This window comes from Balaenoptera physalus, assembly GCF_965194825.1.
Source record: "Balaenoptera physalus genome assembly, chromosome: 1".
In the NCBI taxonomy this organism is placed as follows: domain Eukaryota; kingdom Metazoa; phylum Chordata; class Mammalia; order Artiodactyla; family Balaenopteridae; genus Balaenoptera; species Balaenoptera physalus.
Genome location: NC_138882.1, coordinates 84,632,191 through 84,651,744, shown reverse-complemented (window position 1 = coordinate 84,651,744; position 19,554 = coordinate 84,632,191). Strand labels below are relative to the sequence as shown.

Sequence of the window (19,554 nt, the reverse complement as noted above, 5' to 3'; positions counted from 1 at the left end):
CTGAACAGAATTTACAACTTTGAGAAAGGAAGGGAAAGACTGTCACCTGCCCTTCTCACCTGGGTCACTGGGAGCCCCGTTTCAGGGACCCCCTAACAGACAAATTCAGTTAGTATTCCAGGCCAGCGTGGCTGGCCACTTAAATTTCCTTGCTGTTGGGATTTCAGGAGTAATGCCGGATTTCCATGGGCTACAGTCAAAAGGGCCCAGAGCGTGGCTCCTTGTCTTCCACCTCCAGTGCACCCATCCCTAGAACCTCTTGTGTGCAGCAGAGGATTCCTCTGGAAACACCCCTCTACCCCTTCTCCAAGATACCCAAGGAAACTGGCCAGTTTGATGTCCCAGAGGCAACAGCTGATGCCAGAAGTGACCCATCCCCCCACTCCAGTGACTTCCGCTCACTGGCTCTCACTCTGTGTCAGGCTCTCTGCTAAGTACTTTACATCATGTGTCCGATCCCCATTTTACAGATGAGGAAACTGATACTCTGAGAATATGCCCCAAGTTCCAAAGATAGTACGTGGCAGAGCTGGGATTCAAACCCAGGTTGGTCAGCCTGTTTCTCGGCCTCACATTTCCCCTGCTACCAGTCAGCCAGGCACACCTGGGTTCATATTCTTCTCCCCACATGTGCACACACGCCCTCCTGTCCTGTCAGAGGGCCGGGTCCCTGGCAAAGTACAGCCTGTCTCTCAGAGAGAACCAGGTCTCCCACATTTTAGGCCTTGTGCCATCCTCAACCCAAATCCACGGGGGAACGTGAGGCCCCTATTCACCTCCACTGCCGACCACTGCAGCCCCACAGGTACCGTGCCACCTAATGACTCTGCCATTCACCCCAACTCCTCACCCACGGACCCTTGGGGTGGGGGTGGGGTTCAGTCAAGACAACGTCTTTCATTTTTTCCATCTTCTTTATTAATCAAATGATACAAAACAACCATCATTCTGTAAATGCCCAAGCACCCAGCTGGTCCTCTTACTCCCAAAAGTCACCCTCCTCAACCTCTCCCCCACCCTGCTCTCTCTCTTCCCCTGCCCTAAGCCAGGGAGACAGAGTCCTGAGAGGAGGCTGGGGCAGAGCTGGGGGCAGGGAGGGACAGCACTGGACAGACAGTTTGGGTTGGGGAAGAGATTAGGAGGGGTAGGTTCGTAGAGACCCTTTTTAGTACCGAATATCCATTCCTACTTCCACCCCCTTCAAATCAGTTCCCATAGCTCAGCTCCTCTCTGCCCTTCCCCCACTACTAAATGACTTGGCCCTTACAGCATCCTCAACCCTCCAGCAGCCTTCCAATACATCCCTGGCCCCAACCACCCCCTGAGCCTCCCCCAGGTGGGGACCCCTGGACCCATTAGCTCCATGGAGCTCCCAGGAATGAAGTACACAGAGGCCCCAGGAAGGGCCATTATGAACCTGAACCTTGCAGAGGTGAGACAGTGGGGTGGGGGTGGGGGGCTGGGGAATAGTGCGGGGGTGGTGGAGAGAGGAGTTTTATTTCCAGGCCCCCCAGGCTCTGGAGGCCCCCTTTCCCCAATATCCCCCCACCGCAGAATTCCAGGGGAAGGTTTTCAACTCCCCGGGACAGGGCTCTCCAGCTTCACACTCTTGGCTGCTTCTCCAATCAGCTCCCAGAAAGTCCCGAACTCCAGTTTAGAGTCGTTACAGCTGCCCAAGTTGGCAATTTTCTCTTCCAGCCCACAGTTGTTCTGAAAGGAGGGAAGACACCACAGCTCAGCCAGGAAGCACCTTCCAATCTTCCCACTCCACCCTGCCCAGGGGCAGAAAGCAGGTCCTGAGCCTACCTGGCACTGACAAGGGGAAGGGCTGGGGTTTGCCAGTACCAGGGGCCTTGGCAGTGTGGGTGGGGTCTTGGAGTACTTGCTTGGGAAGTCAGGGCACTGCCTGGGGCGGGGTCCACTCCCTCAGTACCGGCATGAGGTGGGGCAGCTGCTGGGTGACCAGGTGCCGAAGCTCGGAGGGGGTCAGCGTCTCCTTCCCACCCTCCACCGAATACTGGTGGAAGTTCTTGATCAGGGTCTCGATGGCCCTCTCCACATCACTGAGTTCCTGGGCTTCCTGAGGGCAACAGACATCACCCATGTTGCAGAGGCCCCACCCATCCTATGACACCCTGCTTCCCCAGGAGCCGGGCAGAGCCAACAGGGCAGAAGACAGATGGCAGGCACAAGACAGCTGGCAGGCACGTGGGCCCTCGCCCACTCCAAAGTCCAGCATCCAGCCCCTTTACCCCCACTGTCCTCTGCCCTGAGCCATGTGTTGGGCAAAGCTTCCTCCCCACCTCCCCCCAGCCTCCAGGCAGGGCAGGTCCCAGCATGAGACCCAGGCATCCTCTTCCAGGGAGGGCCCATCTGCATCACCCTGTGTGGGCACCAGAGAGGGTTCAGGTCTCACAGGCAGGGTCTGGAGTGCAGAGCAAGGCCAAGGTGAGGGGGCAGAAGTCAGTGAGGGACATAGACCCTCAGGGTGAAGGAGAGGAGAGTGGGAACAGAAAGGCCAGGAATGAATGGGCCCACCTCCACGTTGGCTGACCCACACTGTCCCATGGTGCTCAATGCACTTGGTCCTTTGTTGAGAGTTTTGTCGTCCTACAGCCGGCCCCAGAGGATCTGATGTCTCATGATCTGCTCAGAGGAGGGGGGAGGCTGAGCTAAGGAGAGAACTCAGCATTTCTTTCTCAACTATCCCCTTTGGCTCACCCCAGATATTCTGTGCCTCACCCAGGGGGTCAGAGCCAACTCCACACAAGCCCCATCCCTGCCCAGGCTCCCAAAGCTAAGGTCACAGCCCCCAGGCCAACCTATTTAGAGGGAATCCCTTGAGCCTCACCTTAGCCTCCTTCCTCCCACCCCTTCCAACTCCCCACCCCTGTTCCACACACACACACACACACACACACACACACACACACACATACACACCAGCCTCCAGGGCCTGGTCCCCCAGACCCTCCCCTGGCAGACTAGGGTAGGATAGGTTAAGCATGCCCTCTGGACTGGGAACAGCCCATTTTGGGTGAAAAGCCCTGGGACTCCTTACCTGCTGGCAGCCGCTGAGACAGGACTGGAAGAGCCAGTGCACCTGAGCTCAGCTCTTATACCTGGGGGAAGGGAGGGGAGGCAGGGGGCTGGGCCTCCTCCCGAAGCCAGCCCTGCTCCTGCAGCCGCCTGGGCTGTGAGCCAGCCCCGCGGGGGCCCCAGCTCCATTGGCCGCAGCTCCGAGAGCCCGCCCGCACCCCGGCCACGAGGAGGGAACCATGGAGAGCTGGGTCTGGGATGCCCCTGGCCCCAGACCAGCAGGCAGAGTCCAGGGAAGATAGGGAGGGGAGGCTGGTGGGGGGAGAGAGGGAGGACTTGGAAACACTGTGGCATGGAGCCTGGGAGGAAAGGCCTGGAGGAAATGTAGGACAGGAAAGGGTTCTGAGGGGGCTCTGAGTCAGTCACCAGGAAAGAAGGAGAAGCAGAGGCTGGTCAAGGCGGGTTTTGTGGCCTTGAAGGAATGAGGGACACGTGGGTTGAAGTACTTTAATGTGTCACACACACACATTCCTCCCCGCAAGGCCGATTTAGATAGTGACACTCAAGCCTGCCCAGCCTTGCCGAGTCCTAATGGCAGAAATTTGGGTCGGGAGGAAGGAGCCAGAGAAGGGCAGCCCGGTGAAGGGGGCAGACTGAGTGTTGTCCTGATGTCCTTTCAGCTCCCCGAAGCCAGCATGCATGTGTGGGAGGCCCAGATGGGTTATCTGTCAGCGAACAACCTCTCCAAACTGGTTGGGCTACCTGCTTCTCCCTCCCTCAGAATCCCATGCCTTCCCTAACCCAGAGACTCCACGGCAAACCGCCCTCCCCACCGCCCCCCCAATCCAGCACCCGGGATAACATCCCAGGGATCCTGGACTGTAGGTCTGGGGGGAACTCAGCCCAACCCCAGCGGCCTTCTCCACCTGATGAGGAGGAGGAAGGGAGAAGGCAGGGGAGTCTGTGTGGGTCAGGAAAGGATGGGGCAGTACTGAGAGCCAGAGTTCCTGGACTCCTTTCCTAAACTCTGAGATCAAAGCATACCTCCCAGTGCCCCTCTGCGGGTCTCCTTCTAGGGCTCCTATGTACTTTTGGCCTCCACTGGGGTGTCTGTAAGTGTCTCAATGAGGGGGCCCTTCCAAAGTAGCTTATTCTGAGAGTTCTTCTGAGGGGTCTCAATCTGGGGACCCTTCTGAGGCTATCTCGATTTCAGGGTTTCTCCAAGACTGTCTCAGCCTGAGGTCTCTAATGTCTCAGTCTGGGGGTCCCTCTTAGAGTCTCTCACTGTGAGTGAGCCCCTCAGGAATGTCTCAAATGGACCCTCAGAGTCCCAGCCTGGCGGTCCCTCTGAGGTCTCTCAGTCCAGGGGCACTTAGATGGAAGGTCTCAATCTAGGACCTTTTCATGGTGTGTGATGGGGAGCTTGTCTCAGCCTAAATGTTCCTCTGGACTCATAGCTGCCTCAAATGATGGACACCTGACAGGAAGGCAGTGACAGTCCTTGGAAGGCAGTGCCTGCTGGGCTGCCCCACCCCTGCTCCCTCTGGTGGCAGACAGTTCAAACCACATGCCCCTCCAACCAAGAAGGATGGGGAGAGCAGCGCTTGGGTGCCCTAAAGTTCTGCTTCCTGCAGCGTGACCGCCACCCTCACCCCAGTCCTCGAACCAGAACCCTGTGTTCATCCCTCTGCTTCACCCCTGCTATGGTAGGAGGGAGGAGAGGAGGGTCCAGGGTTCCCAAGCACCCGTCCAGAGAGGATCCCGGTTCATTACAGAGGCTCTGGAATTTCAACCCAGTTCTACCTATTCTTGTCTTTGTGACTTAACCTCTCTAAAATCTGTTTCCTTATCTTTAATACAAGACTTAAAAATAGTACCTACCTCAACGGGCTGTGAGCATTAACTAAAATAATACAAGAAAATGTTCAGCCCTGTTCCTGGCACAGAGCAAGCCCTCAACACATGTTCACTGCTGTCATTACCATCCAATGACACAAACCCCAGGAATAAGAAAGTGGGAACCGGGCTTCCCTGGTGGCGCACTGGGTAAGAATCTGCCTGCCAATGCAAGGGACACGGGTTCGAGCCCTGCTCCGGGAAGATCCCACATGCCGCGGAGCAACTAAGCCCGTGCACCACAACTACTGAGCCTGCGCTCTAGAGCCCGTGAGCCACAGCTACTGAGCCCACGTGCTGCAATTACTGAAGCCTGCGTGCCTAGAGCCCGTGCTCCGCAACAAGAGAAGCCACCGCAATGAGAAGCCCACGCACTGCAACAAAGAGTAGCCCTCGCTCACCGCAACTAGAGAAAGCCCGTGCAGCAACGAAGACCCAACACAGCCAAAAGTAAAAACAAACAAATAAATAAATAAATTTATTAAAAAAAAAAAAAAAAAGAAAGTGGGAACCAAGATTCATCAACCATGTATTTATTGAGCACCTATCCTGTACAAGATCTGATGCTGCAGAGTATCTGAAGATAAATAACATTCCTGGTCCTCAAGGAGCTCATAATTTTTGGACCCAACCTCAGGTGGGGACAGAGCTTTCCCATCCCCTAGTCCCAAGAAAAGAAATCATCAGAGTGGGTGTGAGAAAGAAACATCTGTGTTTCAAGGAGAAAGTTTTATTTGTGGGGAGTGGGGTACTGCCCAGCCCTGCCATGCCCACCCCCATCCCGGCCAGCCGGCTTTACTTCTTTCGGATCTCCAGGGCCTTCTCCTTCCTGATCTCCTTGGCCAGCTCCCCAATCAGTCTCCAGTACTCGTTGAACTTGAGCTCTGAGTCCTGATTCACGTCCAAGCTCTTCATCTTCTCATCTAAGGAGCCCACATCCTGAGGAGACACCACAGGGAAGAGTGGGGTTAGAAACGAGGATTTTGACACAGGGAGGGAAGAATTGCCAATCGCCACTCCCTTTCCTCAGAGAGCACTAGGATCTGCCCCAAACCTTCAGGACGAAGCTGCAGCCCCAACACAGGACTGCCCGGGTGCCCAACTCCAAGGGGAAGCAGAGGAGGGAAGTGGGGAGCCTGTTTATAGTGTTTGCTGTGGTCTAAATATACCCACCATGGCGGATTAGGAACCATAAACATGATGTCACTGAACGCAGAGAGAAGAAGAGATGCACACAATGGGCCTTCAACTGCAGGTATGGGTGGGCTCCAGCACGCCGCTGTGCCAGCCCTGGGATAAGCCCAAAGACACTCGGGGAGCCCTTGTAGGCATTGACTCACTCTGACCACCCACAGAGCCTTCTCAGGCCACACTCCTCCATTACAGAAAGCTGGAGAAGTTCACAGCACTTGGCTGCCCATTTGCATAATCCTAATGCCTTCTCATTCTTCCAGTTGGGTCACTAGCCTGGTAGATCAGAGGAATGGCAAGGACACAAGGTATGTGGTTTCCTAGGGGGCCCTTGGCAAAGTCTCTCCCAGCAGAACTGTGAAATCTAAGGATATTCTAAGTTGGACCATCATGATCAAAGGATTTGTTGCCAGATAAGTAACCACAACCAGAAAGTTGACTGTTGAACAATGGATCCATGTCAAACCAGACAAGGGTGCCTCAGGCAGAGCTCATGCTAAACATATGAATCAACATTTGGATGAAGGCAGAGAAGGCTTGCCAAATCTATAGATGGCACAAAGCTAATTTATAGAAGAGCTAAACAAGACTTTTTTTAAAGCTACAATCATGCTTATTTATAAAATACTATAAGTATTGCCAGTGGAAGGCAAAGATGCCCAGTGTAACACACGGAGGGGGAAAACATACAATTAGTCAAGAGAAAGAAATAAAAGGTAAAATTGTTGGGAAAGAAGATGCAAATTCACCTCTTATATTAGCAATTATATAATTGTATACCTAGAAAAAAACAAAAGAGTGATAAAGGTTAACATTTCAACAAGTGTAAGCACTTAATAGTGCTGACTGTTCTGAGCATATGCTGAACACCCTACATGCTTTACATCATTTAATCTTCATAATCTGCTAGAATGAAAGGCTCCTGAGCACAGGGACCTTGTCCGTCTTGTTCACCACCATAATGCCAGTGCCTGGGAGAATGTCTGGCACATAGCAGAGGCTTGTTCACCACTATAACCCAAAGCCTAGGACAGTGTCAGAACAGAACGTAGTAGGCACTCAATAAATACTGACTGAATAAATGCAAGAACAATCCAACAAGGACAGTATTATTATGAGTCCATTTCACAGATGAGAAATGAAGGCTCAGAAAGATTAAACAACTAACCAGGGATGACAAGCTAGACCCTGCATTTGAACCTAGACTGTCGGACTCTGAGCTTATGCTCTTACCCACTAATCTGTATTTCTTCCCCAAAAAAACTATTAGAAATGATAAAGTATCAGGTAACAATATTAATACACAAAAACTAATACCAGTTCGAAAATATAATATGAAAGATCCCACTTAAGATAGTAAAAAATAAAATAAAGCACTCAGGAAAAAATGTAGGACTCTATTAAGCTTTTGTGAAGAAAACTGAACTGAAGGATATGAAAGAAAACAAGAATAAATAGAAAAACATACTTTTTTTACAGAGAAGGATTCAATAGTGTAAAGATGTCAATTTTCCCTAAAATAACATTTTTATATAATCCCAATTAAAATATTTACAGGATTCTTTTTAATATGATTAAATGTTACTAAAATTCTTCTTGAAAAGTCAACATGTGGGATCTACTGGTAAAATTCTGAAAAAAAAACAATAATGAGGGAGAACCAACCCTACAGGCTACCAAAGCATATTTTAAAACCACAGTAATTAAATGAGAATGTTTCTAAATAAGTAATAAACAGATCAATGAAACGGAATAAAGAGCCCCAAAATATACATGTGAATTGAATAAATAATAAGTGGGGTATTTAACATCAGTAAGAAAATTTTAATAATAAAATAAAGTCTGGGAGTTTTTTAATAAGTTAAACTGGGGAAGACCTTTCTAAACATGGCATAAAACACAGAAGCCATTCAGGAAAAGTTTGACAGATTTGACTACATAAAAATTTTTTATATTCTGTATGGCAAAAACGACCAAAAACAAACTTGAAGGACAAAGGGCAAATTAGGGGGAAATGTTTGCAATGCACATAATAGACAAAGGCTATTTTCTTTATTTATAAAGAGCTATAATAAATCAATATGGAAAGAAAAACTCTTTGATAAAAGAAACAAGCAGTTCACAGAAAAGGCAATATATATGCCTATCAAAAATATTTTTTGAAGTTCTATTTCACTCAGAATTAAAGAAGTGTAAATCAGAACAAGACACCATTTCCACATATTAGATTGGCAAAATTTAAAAGCTCAGTAAGGGCTTCCCTGGTGGTGCAGTGGTTAAGAATCCTCCTGCCAATGCAGGGGGTGTGGGTTCGAGCCCTGGTCAGGGAAGATCCCACATGCCACATGCACCACAACTACTGAGCCTGCGCTCTACAGCCCACGAGCCACAACTACTGACCCCATGTGCCACAACTACTGAAGCCCGCGTGCCTAGAGCCCGTGCTCCAACAAGAGAAGCCACCACAATGAGAAGCCCGCGCACCACAATGAAGAGTAGCCCCTGCTCGCCACAACTAGAGAAAGCCTGCACCCAGCAAGAAGACCCAATGCAGCCAAAAATAAAATAAATAAATAAATTTATAAAAATAAAATTTAAAAAAAGCTCAGTAAGACCCATTTTGGGCAAGGATGTGGGAAACAGGCAGTCGCATGCACTGCTGGTGGCCATGAAAACAAGTACAAACTTGTTGAGAGGCAAATTAATAATATCCATAAAAATTAAGAACAAACCTTTTGACCTAATATTTATACTGCCAGACATTAATTCTATAAATATTTTCCCTTGAGTATGTAAAGATATATCGATATAAACAACATTTGCAAAAGGGAAAAGTGAACACAAGAGAAATGTTCATCAGTAGAGGACTGGCTACATAAATTTGTGTTAAGCTACATATTAGAATACAGTACACCATTTTTTAAACTGGGAAAACAGCCTATATGCATTGTTACATTTTTTAAAAGCTATTTGTAGAACCATAAGTAAGATGCATTTATTCATTCACTCACTCAACAATTTTTACTTCTTTTTTTTTTTTTTTAATTTATTTATTATTTATTTTTGGCTGTGTTGGGTCTTCGTTTCTGTGCGAGGGCTTTCTCTAGTTGCGGCAAGCGGGGGCCACTCTTCATCGCGATGCGCGGGCCTCTCACTATCGCGGCCTCTCTTGTTGCGGAGCACAGGCTCCAGACGCACAGGCTCAGTAGTTGTGGCTCACAGGCCTAGTTGCTCCGCGGCATGCGGGATCTTCCCAGACCAGGGCTCGAACCCGTGTCCCCTGCATTGGCAGGCAGATTCTCAACCACTGTGCCACCAGGGAAGCCCATTTACTTCTTTTAAACTTTTTTACTATCTCACTTATTCCCTCAGCATTTTATTGAGCACCTAACTAGGAGTCAGACACTAAGTGCTGGAGATAAAACAGTGAGCAGATTCCTTTCCTTCATGGAATAAGAATGTTTCCTACATGGAAAGGAAGGAAATTATATGTTACTTCTTGGTAATGTAAAATTGTATAATGGAGGCTAAGTTGTGAAGGAAGTGTTCTGAAAGAAAATAGCCCAGGGTAAAGGAACAGAGCACAAGGAGATGATCTCTGTACTCAGTGGTGAAGGAAGGTCATGCTGAGGATTTGCCATCTGAGCAGAAATCTGTCAAATGAGGAATAAGCCTAGCAGATACCTGGGGGATGAGCATTCTGAACCAGGAGAGGAAAAGTAGAGACAGCACAAAGTGGAGAGTATAAGTAACTCTCACTGCTTTTGAGGAGTTTTACTACAAAGGGGAACAGAGATGTAAGGCACAGCTGGAGGGAATTATAGGGTCAAGGGAGGTTTTCTTTTATTTTAAGACGGGAGACAGTACAGCATATTTGTAAACTGATCAGAACAATCTAGTAGAGAGGGAAATTTTGATGATGCAAGAGATTAGAGGAAGAATTGAGGGCTTTCCTGGTGGCTCAGTGGTTAAGAATCCGCCTGACAATGCAGGGGACACGGGTTTGAGCCCTGGGCTGGGAAGATCCCACATGCCGTGGAGCAACTAAGCCCGTGCGCCACAACTACTGAGCCTGCGCTCTAGAGCCGCGAGCCACAACTACTGAGCCTGCATGCCACAGCTACCGAAGCCCACGTGCCACAACTACTGAAGGCCACGCGCCTAGAGCCCGTGCTCCACAACAAGAGAAGTCACCGCAATGAGATGCCTGCACACCGCAACGAGGAGTAGCCCCTGCTCTGCGCAACTAGAGAAAGCCCGTGCGCAGCAACGAGGACCCAATGCAGCCAAAATAAATTTAATTAATTAATTAATATTTTTTAAAAAAAGGAGGGGCTTCCCTGGTGGCGCAGTGGTTGAGAATCTGCCTGCCAATGCAGGGGACACGGGTTCAAGCCCTGGTCTGGGAAGATCCCACATGCCGTGGAGCAACTAAGCCCGTGCGCCACAACTACTGAGCCTGTGCATCTGGAGCCTGTGCTCCGCAAAAAGAGAGGCCACGATAGTGAGAGGCCCACGCACCACGATGAAGAGTGGCCCCCACTTCCCGCAACTAGAGAAAGCCCTCGAACAGAAACAAAGACCCAACACAGCCAAAAATAAATAAATTAATTAATTTTTTAAAAAAAGATTAAAAAATAAAAATTAAAAAGAGGAAGAATTGAAAGAGTAACGTCTTTAAGTAGGTGAGAAGGGATGGGATTTAGTGCACCAATGGAGCGGCTGGCCTTAGCAGCAGAGACAGATCATTCATATTAACAGGAAGGAAGGCAGGCAATGTGCTGATCGGTTGGTAGTTTTGGGGGAGGAAGCATATAGAAGTTTCCTGATGGCTTTTATTTTTCTCAGTGAGAAAACTTCTCAGTGAGAGGGAGACTATGAAAAGAGGTACTGGAGTTTAAGGAGAAAGGAAAAGTTGTGAAATAATCATCTGAAAGAGCTGGTAAATGAATTAACTATGGAAATGTCGAAGAATTGCCAGGCATTGCTAAGGGTCCTACTGGGGGCTGTGGTTATAGATTTAAAGTGAGACAAGTCAACAACATGGCAGTGCATTTTTCTCTAGCCAGATTCAGCTGTACAAGCGCAGACACAGAACGGTGGGTTTCACCAACAAGCTAATGAAGCTGAAATGTTGGATTTAACCTGGGTTGGGATTTTGCCAAATAACTAGGACAGAGAGAAAGAGAATCAAGGGAGTTGAGCGAGTGATTACAGTGGTGAGCCTTAGAACCCAGCTGAGTAAGAAGGGAAATGAGGGCTCGAGGGAGGGTGATGGAAGATGAAAAAGCGATAGGGTCAAGAGACTGAAGTTCCCAGCGGAGTCAGGAAGTCGTGGAGTGGAGGAACTAGATAGAGGAACAGAACTGGAATGACAGGAGGTGGTAGACAGAGAAAGAGAGGCCTGAAATTGAGATTATGGAGATGGTGCATTGGTAATGACAAGATCTAAAGAATGGACAGGGCAGCAGAGCGGAGGGGCAGGGATGCTGAGATGCAGGAAGACAGAACCTTTGAAAGTAAGGAGTTGAAGAAACTGAAAGGCCCAGGGACTTCCATGGTGGTCCAGTGGTTACGATGCCAGGCTCCCAATGCAGTGGGCGTGGGTTCGATCCCTTGTCTGGGAACTAAGATCCCACATGCCACGCAGCGCGGCCAAAGAAAAAGAAACTGAAAGGCCCAGGTGTTGAATAAGTTGTCTGTGTGGATATTGAAGATAATGACAGTGGCAGTGATGAGAAGAAAAACAGTAAGCCAGAAGCTGAAGAGCTATAAGGTGTGCAATTAGAAGGGTGGCACATGGTACATATGAGCTTCCAAGGAGCTGGGTGTCTTAGGAAGGAGAAGAGGGAATTCCCTGGCCGTCCAGTGGTTAGGACTGTGTGCTCTCACTGCTGAGGGCCCGGGTTTTAACCCCTGGTCGGGGAACTAAAATCTCACAAGCTGCGCGGGTGCAGCCAAAAAAAGAAGAAGAAGAAGAAGAAGAAACTAAGATCTGGAAGTTGCAATGAAAAGCAAACAGGTCACTATCTGCATGTCAAGGCCCAGAGGGAGTTGGATTTGGAAGAAAAACCAGTCATTATTTGACAAGGCTACAGGGAATGCTGTACTTTCAGGGCAGAGCCTGAAGTTTCCTGTGAGAAGAGGAAGGGAAAAGTCTAAGGATGTAGGAGATATTGCAAATGATAGACTATGAATTTCAGAGACTAGTTTGTGTTTTTTTTTTCTAATCCATGTTCACACACTTTTATGTGCCTTTGAATTTTCAGAAAGGATGTAAAAGAAACTGTTTACAGCCTGGGATGATGTGCCAACCCAGAGCGGATGAAATGTAAATCCCTACTCCACCCTGTGAATAAGAGAGAAAGAATGATCCTGTCAGTTGCATTATTGAGGGGATTCCCAGAGGGGGTGGGGAATAATCACAGACCACTTACAGGGACCTCCTATACTGAGATTCTATGACTCCATTAATTTGGCTGTGTTTTTATTTTTGACAAACCCTTTCCCATAGCTGGGCCTCGGTTTCTGTATACGTGAAGTGAGGAATTTGGACCGTGTTTTCTCTTGGCCTCCTTCTAGCTCTGATGGTCTATGAATCTCCTGGAAGCCAGCTCTGGGTCCAGTCCTGCGTTGGGGAAATGAGACCAGAGAGGCACAGAGAGACACCACGAGAACACGACAGCATGATCTGATGGGAGCACAAAGTCCAGTACAACACTCGCACTCACACAGACATAATATTACCTAACTATACACACAAACACACCAGGCAAGAACACCCAGAACCATTTACACATGCAGTCACCACACCCCCCTCCACAGTACACCTGTGGTCACCTTATCATGCTCAGTAATAGCTCCTCGTATACACAGTGTCCCACAGCCACTGGCTCCCAAAACCTCACACCCAGAGACCCCCCACCTACCTTGAGCAGGTGAGGCAACTGCTGAGTGACCAGTTCCTTAAACTCATTGATGCTGAGGCTGCCCTTCCGGCCCTCCTGCCCTGCAAAGGTGAAGAAGGTGGTGACCACAGTCTCAATGGCCGCCTCCAGCTCAGTCAGTGGTTCGGCTGCCATTAGGACCCTGGGGCTGGAGCTGACGTCCTCACGGGGCTGACCTGCAGGAGGGGGAAGAGAAAGAGAGAGTCAGGACAGGCCAGAGCGCCCCTGCCCTGGCGCTGCCACCTCAAGCCTCTGCCTGGAGGAGGCCTCAAGGGGAAGTAGGGAAGGGACAGGGATGCAGGGATGGAGATTGGGGCAGGGGACCAGGCAATGGTACCTCAGTGTAGGTGGGGGAAGAAATGTTCACTTCCAGAAACCCCTTCCTCTCTAGGTCTCACAGTCTGGGGGTCCTTTTGAAGTGGCCGTGTCTCAGGGACCCCTGTGTGGTGGTCCCTCAGTCTGGAGACCCCTCTGTCTGGGAGCAGGCTTTCAGTCTGGGGTCCTTCTTTGGAGTCCTCTCAGTCTGGTGGCCCCTCTGTGGGGTTCAGTCCCAAGGGTCCTTTCTTGGAGCTTAACTGGCCTCAAAGGGTCATGGGGTTGTTTGTCTCCAAAGCTTGTTTGTGCAAGGACCTGGGTCTCCACCCGCCTGCATTGCACCCGCCCACACACACACACACACACACACACACTGGCGGCTCTTCCCAGCAGAGAGGCCAGGGTCTGGCAAATGCCCAGCTGTGGTCAGGGTTGGCTCGGTCTGGGCAGACCCCGCCTCTCTGTCGTCCCGCTCGCCCCTCCCCTCGGGGGCAGCTGGGCACACTGCGGAGCCCAGGACCCCATAGCCCTCCCCGCCCCCGTCTCCCAGCGACAGGGTCCTGGATGGGGCTCCGCTGACTGCCCGCGCCCAGGAGGGGCTTGGTACTGGCACTCACAGCGCCCGGAGTGGAGGGGCGCCGGGGGCGGGGGGAGGTACGGCTGGGACAAGGGGGCATGCCCAATCATCCTCCCTTTTCCCACCCACCCCCTGCCCTCTGCAAGGACTGCTGCTGGATTTCCCAAAGCCATTTCCTGAATCCCAGTCTGAGCCGGCTCCAGGGTAGGGACCTGGGAGCCCAGGGCGGAAAAAGGCTCCCCAGGCACCCTCCAGAGGTAAGGGTTGCGACTCACCGGGGCAAGGAGATGGGATGCAGCGAGCAGGAGCCCTAGGGCTGAGGTTTATAAGCGTCCCTGGAGGGAGGAAAGAGCCCCTCCCAAGCCCGGAGGTGTCAAGTTTCCGTCGTGCATTCTGAAGAGAGGGGAGCGCCCAGTCAAGCCTCCCGCCCGGCCCTCCCCACCCCAAGCAATCAGGCCTGGAACCCTGGCCCCGCCCCCCCCCAACGCAGCCCACCGCAGCCTCCACTTGGTGAGGGGGAGGGCCCGCCTGGAGCTGCCTGGCCAGATCCCATTCAGCAGGCATCCTGGGGTCCCATCCCTCCCAACACGGGGAGCCTGCTGCCCCACTACACCCGCCCCCTCTGATCTGGAGTATGTATGTTGGGGGGTGGGGAGGCCACTGTAAATTCAAAGAATCAACTGAGGGAGCTCGGCACTGAGAGGTCCCACCTAAGAAACACCACAAGAGGGCCCCTCAGAATGGGATCCCACCAAGGACCCTGCAGCTCTAGACCCCTACAGAGGATCCAGACTGAGACCCCACAAACAGAGGGGGACCCAGGCCAAGCCCCCCACAGAGGAGACCCTGGATTGAAATCCCGCGGTGGGGTCTCAGGCTGAAACCCCTCGGGGAGACTCCCAAGACTAAATTATTCACTGAGAAGTTCCCTCGCTGAGCCCCTCAGCCAGGTGCGTGTACCTCTTCCTGGCCTAGCAGCATACCCAGTACTGTGGGAGGCAGGGGGAGCCGAGAAGGCCTCTGAGTGTTCCTTCTTCCCAGGACCTTTCCCACCTCCCTTCCTCCTGGGCCCTGCCTTTTGGGACCCAGTGTGGGGGGAGGCAGGGGAGGCTGGAGAAGAGGACACAGGACAGCCTGTTCCAGCCCGGGAGACAGAGGGCGCCTCTGTCCACTCCTGGCCCCTTGCCCCACTGGGTGTCTGTCTGTGAAGGGGTGGAGCCAGTGGGGGGTGTCGGCGGGGGAAGGACGACTGAAGACAGGTCTCCCCACACAGCTCCGGTAGCCACATTTGCAGCCTCGTCTGTCTGTCCAGAACCTGCTCCCAGGCTGACAGTGAGTATCCTGCCCCATCTGCCCTGGGTCCCTGCCCTGGCCAGCCTTGCGGAAAGGGGATTTCAGCAGGGCTCCAAAAGTCTGGGGAGGATGGCACTGTGGTGCCCTGAGGGTCTGGGAGGAGCTCGGGATTTGGGGGAGACAGTGGTTGGAAGGTGGTGAGGGGAGGCAAGTGAAGGACGGAGGGAGATCCGGGAGCTCAGTGAATAAGGAAGCCAGTGGGGAACGCAGCCACTGAGTTTCCAGGAGACCAGGCCCTCCTACCGCAGAGCTCTCATGTGCCCCCGCAAGGCTCCCTCCATCTCCCAGGTGCTGGGGAGGAGACCCAGCTCTCGCCTTGCTTCCAGCGGTGTAAGAATAAGAAAGCAGATGGACCAGCTCCTTCTGCCCACCCACCCCCCGCCAGCCTTGGTCTCTCTGCCACCCCACCCAGCCTTGCCAAGAGCTCAGGTCCCAGGGAAGTTGGGGGGCGGGGGTGGCAGAGCATGAATCATGTGATACCAGGAAGGGGGCACGAGGGTACAGGGTACTATACCCACTCCCACTCTCCCTTCACGTGACCTCCCCTTTCTCCTCCTCCTCTTTCTTGGCCCAGTTTCTCCACTCCTCTTTCCTCTCATTCTTTCCCTTTGTTTTTCTGTCTGCCCCCTCCCTGCCAAGGTCCTCTCAGAATGGGCCCTACGCAAAATCACAGGCTGCTTGAGGTCTCCAGGCAACCTCTGTGTGCCTCTCCTGGATGGCGCTGATAACTGAGCCACCAGCACCCGTCCCTCCGCCCCCTCCCCCAAGCCGCCCCCCAGCTTATCCCCTCCATCAGCCCCAGCTTGGGTTCCATCTCCCCCGTGTCTCTGTGACAACCGCTTCTCACGTCCGGAGTTCAGGTGACATTCACAAGGGCCCCATTGAAGAGCTAGGATGTCATCCGATCAGGGCCCATTGTCCAGCCCCTCAGGTCTGGGGAAGGATGGGGACACCTGATCTGAGACACCTGAGCTGCCCCCTGAGGCTGTGGAGGGGCCGACGTTCCAAGGCCAAGGGAAAGAGACCCCCTGGCTTGGCAGTCCCTTCTCCTCAACAGACCCCTCCATTTTTCCCCTCCTCTCTCCCAGCCCCTTGGATTCAGAGGACCTCATGCACTCAGCCTTTATCTCCCCTAACACATACCAGCCCCATTCTCCCTGCTGCCACTGTCCCCACATCACCCAAGTTGGGCCTGGGGGTGGGAGTGGCAGGGACAAGATCCCACAAGTGTCCTCTCCCCCTCCCTGGGAGCCCTGGCTCCAAGGAAAAGGCTCAGACATTCCTCTTTCCCTTTCCACCACCACACAGTAGAAGGGCTGAATCTGCAGAGAAGCAAGACGAACCAAACTAGAGGTAACGGAGGGAAGCCAAAGTGACATGTTTAGGAGAGAACAGTGTAGAAGGACCAAGAGAGGCCCCCAGTCTGCTGACAAGAAACTCAGAGGCAGTGAGATGCCCCATCCCCATGAACCTTGGGCCACCCACTCGGACTGCCACCCTACCCACCAGGCCGACCAAGGGCACCAGATTGACTCCTTGCTCGGGGTGGGCAGCAGAGCCAAGGCTATAGAGGGGAGCCCAGCCCACCATCCCCAACAGCAGATCTTGGCTGTGCTGGGCAGGCAAGTCCAGGGTAAAAATAGAGCCAGAGGAAGCCAGGCCGGGTCCTGTGACCACCCCAACCTGCCTGCCCCACCCTCCTCAGTATCCAGGCAGCCAGGAGCACTGCAAAGTCCACTGCAGGCCTCTAGAGCCAGCCCAGCTCCAGCTGTTCTACCTCCATGCCCAAAGCCGTGACTCCCTCTGGCTGGGGTGTGGATTGAAGGGCACAGAGAATGAGGCTAGACTTAGGTCTGAACAGTTATGGTGGGGCTCCGATCTCATGGCTCTTTGAGCTGTGGGCCCCTACCCCAACCCCAGCTACCCCAGGCATGGTCCCCAGCTCACTTCCATGGTGGGACGTGGGTAGGTGAGCTGCGAGATGGGCTCTGAGCTGGAGACGGCAATGGAGACTCTCATCAATGTGTTCCACGCCCACTCGGGCAAGGAGGGGGACAAGTACAAGCTGAGCAAGAAGGAGCTGAAAGAGCTGCTGCAGACGGAGCTCTCCGGCTTCCTGGACGTGAGCACAGGGTGGGGGTACAGGGTGGAGTGGGCGAGGGGTGGGGGAACAGAGTGGGCACCTCCCTGCCATCTTCCCCACCCCACCCCAGCTCAGCCCAACCATCTCCTTCCTCTCCCAGACTCCCCTACTCCTCTGGGTTCAAGTCAAAATGCCCTGATTTACTGATCACCTGTTAAGGGCTAGGCCCTGTGTAGATGCATCAATAACAAAACACACAGTCTAGCAGGGAAGGACTGACACTTGAAAGTAAACCTTGAACACCAGGAAGCACCCGGGGCCTTAACAGAGGTGCCAGAAAGGATTATGGGAGAATATTAACCTGACTGAAGTGGACGGCTTCTCCAAAGAGGTGGCACTCAGGCCCCTGGAAGATTATTAGGGTAAATGAAGACATTTTAGGAGGAGGTACAGTATCTGAACAAGAGCATGTGAGAAAGAAGATGGAGCGTGCTCGGTAGTTTTGACTGGACTGAAGAATGCAGAAGAGAAGCCAGTAGAAAGTGTACCAGCCTTGAGATTTTATGAGACCTGGGTTCAAATTCTGGCGCTGCCACTTAATAGCTGTGTGACTTTGGGCATGTTCCTTAACCACCGACTGTCAATTTGTTTCTTCTCTAGAATGGGACTAATGAAAGCTACTTCATACTATTTGTGCTAGAATTAAATGAGACAGTGCTTGTAAAGCTCCTAGTGTAGTGCTTCTCACATTGTAGGCACTCGACATATGGTAATTGTTTTTATTATTCTGCCTTGTTAAGGAGCTGATTCTGTAGGCAACAGGAAGCCACAAGTATTTTGTTAGTTTTGAGGAGGGCAGCAAGAGTCCCATAATTAGAAGTAGTTCTCCCTCTTGCTCATCTCTGCCTCCTTCTCCCCAATCAACCAGCCCCCATGCCCCTGACTCAGTGCTGTTCATTTCCCTGTACACCTACCTCTCCGTCTCCTCCCTCCACAGGCCCAAAAGGATGCAGATGCTGTGGACAAGGTGATGAAGGAGTTAGATGAGAATGGAGATGGAGAGGTGGACTTCCAGGAGTATGTGGTGCTGGTAGCTGCCCTCACAGTGGCCTGTAACAACTTCTTCTGGGAGAACAGTTGAGCAGACGGCCCCAGTGGGCAGCGCCCTTCGCCTCCACCCTACCATACCTGCCCCTTCACCCTGCTTCCCCCTCACCCCACTTTTCCCTCCCCACCAACAAGGGCGCAAGAGTAGTGGGCCAGGCCTGCAACTCATCTTTCATTAAAGGCTCCTCTCTCACCAGCCGCCAGCTGCTGTCTGTCTCCTTTGGGATATGGAAGTGGGTGGGGAAGTGAAGGCTGCTCACTCCCAACCTGCCTTATTTGGGGAGGGATCTTATTTTGAGAGAGGTCAAGGGGCCATTACATCTTCCTACTTAAGGAATGCTCAAGGCCCAGGAAGGTTGGGGTTCAATGTCCCAGCTGGAAGTGGAGGAGACATCAGCTTCTCAGATATAAAGCCAGAAGAATTTCCCTTCAACCTTCAAAGAATATGTACTGAAGACCTACCGTGTGCTAGACAACCTATGGGAACTGGGGACACAGCAGTGAGCAAAACAAACACGACCCTCAACATCACATAGGTAAAGTCCAGTAAGGATGCCAAAACATACACACATACATGCTAGGAAGGAAAATGAAAGGATCTGATGCACGTGATTGGGGTGGGGGGTGTTGAAGACGTGTTCATACACTCATTCTTCAAACATGCGAGCCTTTTATTGTGTGTCCAGCCATAATGAAAATCCCGCATAGGTCTACATCAAAATCCACATGGATGGCAGATGGCGAGAGAGGACACGGAAGGGGGAGCAGGGACGCAAAGGTCCCCCCCAGATAACTATTTAACAATGTTCAGGCCAAGTTGGGGAGGGAAGTGAAGAGGAAAATATGGACGGGTGGTGGTGAGTGGTGCAGGATCTAGTAGAGGTGTGCACCCAGCACTGGCCCCCAGGCCTTGGCTGGGGCGTTTGTAGCAATCTGCAACCCTCTGACCGGGGCCAAGGCAAATGATGAGGGGAGAGCCAGTGCCAATTACCTGGGCCCAGTGGTCCACAAGAGAGACCAAGGAGGGACTTCCCTGGTGGCGCAGT

The 19,554-nt window shown here is 52.0% G+C and overlaps 3 protein-coding genes and 1 long non-coding RNA gene across 6 annotated transcripts in view; 2 read left to right on the top strand and 2 right to left on the bottom strand.

The window, feature by feature from the left end:
- LOC309648206 overlaps positions 1–19,554 on the top strand; it is an 80,262-nt gene that overhangs the window by 49,171 nt on the left and 11,537 nt on the right. The gene's annotated exons all lie outside the window — the stretch shown is intronic.
- On the bottom strand, positions 896–3,198 carry S100A14 (S100 calcium binding protein A14). Its single transcript, XM_082436366.1, has 4 exons — positions 3,062–3,198; positions 2,539–2,646; positions 1,934–2,080; positions 896–1,710 (listed from the first exon to the last, which is right to left on the bottom strand). Exons 2-4 carry the CDS (start codon positions 2,566–2,568, stop codon positions 1,573–1,575), a joined length of 315 nt encoding a protein of 104 aa, XP_082292492.1. The 5' UTR covers positions 2,569–2,646; positions 3,062–3,198; the 3' UTR covers positions 896–1,572.
- On the bottom strand, positions 5,650–14,358 carry S100A13 (S100 calcium binding protein A13). 2 transcript variants are annotated; one of them, XM_082436234.1, is made up of 3 exons: positions 14,241–14,358; positions 13,056–13,249; positions 5,650–5,874 (listed from the first exon to the last, which is right to left on the bottom strand). In XM_082436234.1, the coding sequence occupies exons 2-3, from the start codon at positions 13,206–13,208 to the stop codon at positions 5,731–5,733; spliced, it is 297 nt and encodes a 98-aa protein (XP_082292360.1). In that variant the 5' UTR covers positions 13,209–13,249; positions 14,241–14,358; the 3' UTR covers positions 5,650–5,730. The 2 variants fall into 2 exon arrangements, with proteins under 2 accessions (XP_082292360.1, XP_082292361.1); XM_082436235.1 differs by lacking the exon at positions 14,241–14,358 and adding an exon at positions 13,411–13,718.
- S100A1 (S100 calcium binding protein A1) lies at positions 14,099–18,704 on the top strand. Of its 2 annotated transcripts, XM_082436485.1 has the most exons (4): positions 14,099–14,222; positions 15,239–15,297; positions 17,288–17,440; positions 18,399–18,704. In XM_082436485.1, exons 3-4 carry the CDS (start codon positions 17,300–17,302, stop codon positions 18,540–18,542), a joined length of 285 nt encoding a protein of 94 aa, XP_082292611.1. In that variant the 5' UTR covers positions 14,099–14,222; positions 15,239–15,297; positions 17,288–17,299; the 3' UTR covers positions 18,543–18,704. The 2 variants fall into 2 exon arrangements, with proteins under 2 accessions (XP_082292611.1, XP_082292610.1); XM_082436484.1 differs by lacking the exon at positions 14,099–14,222 and having other exon boundaries at positions 15,183–15,297.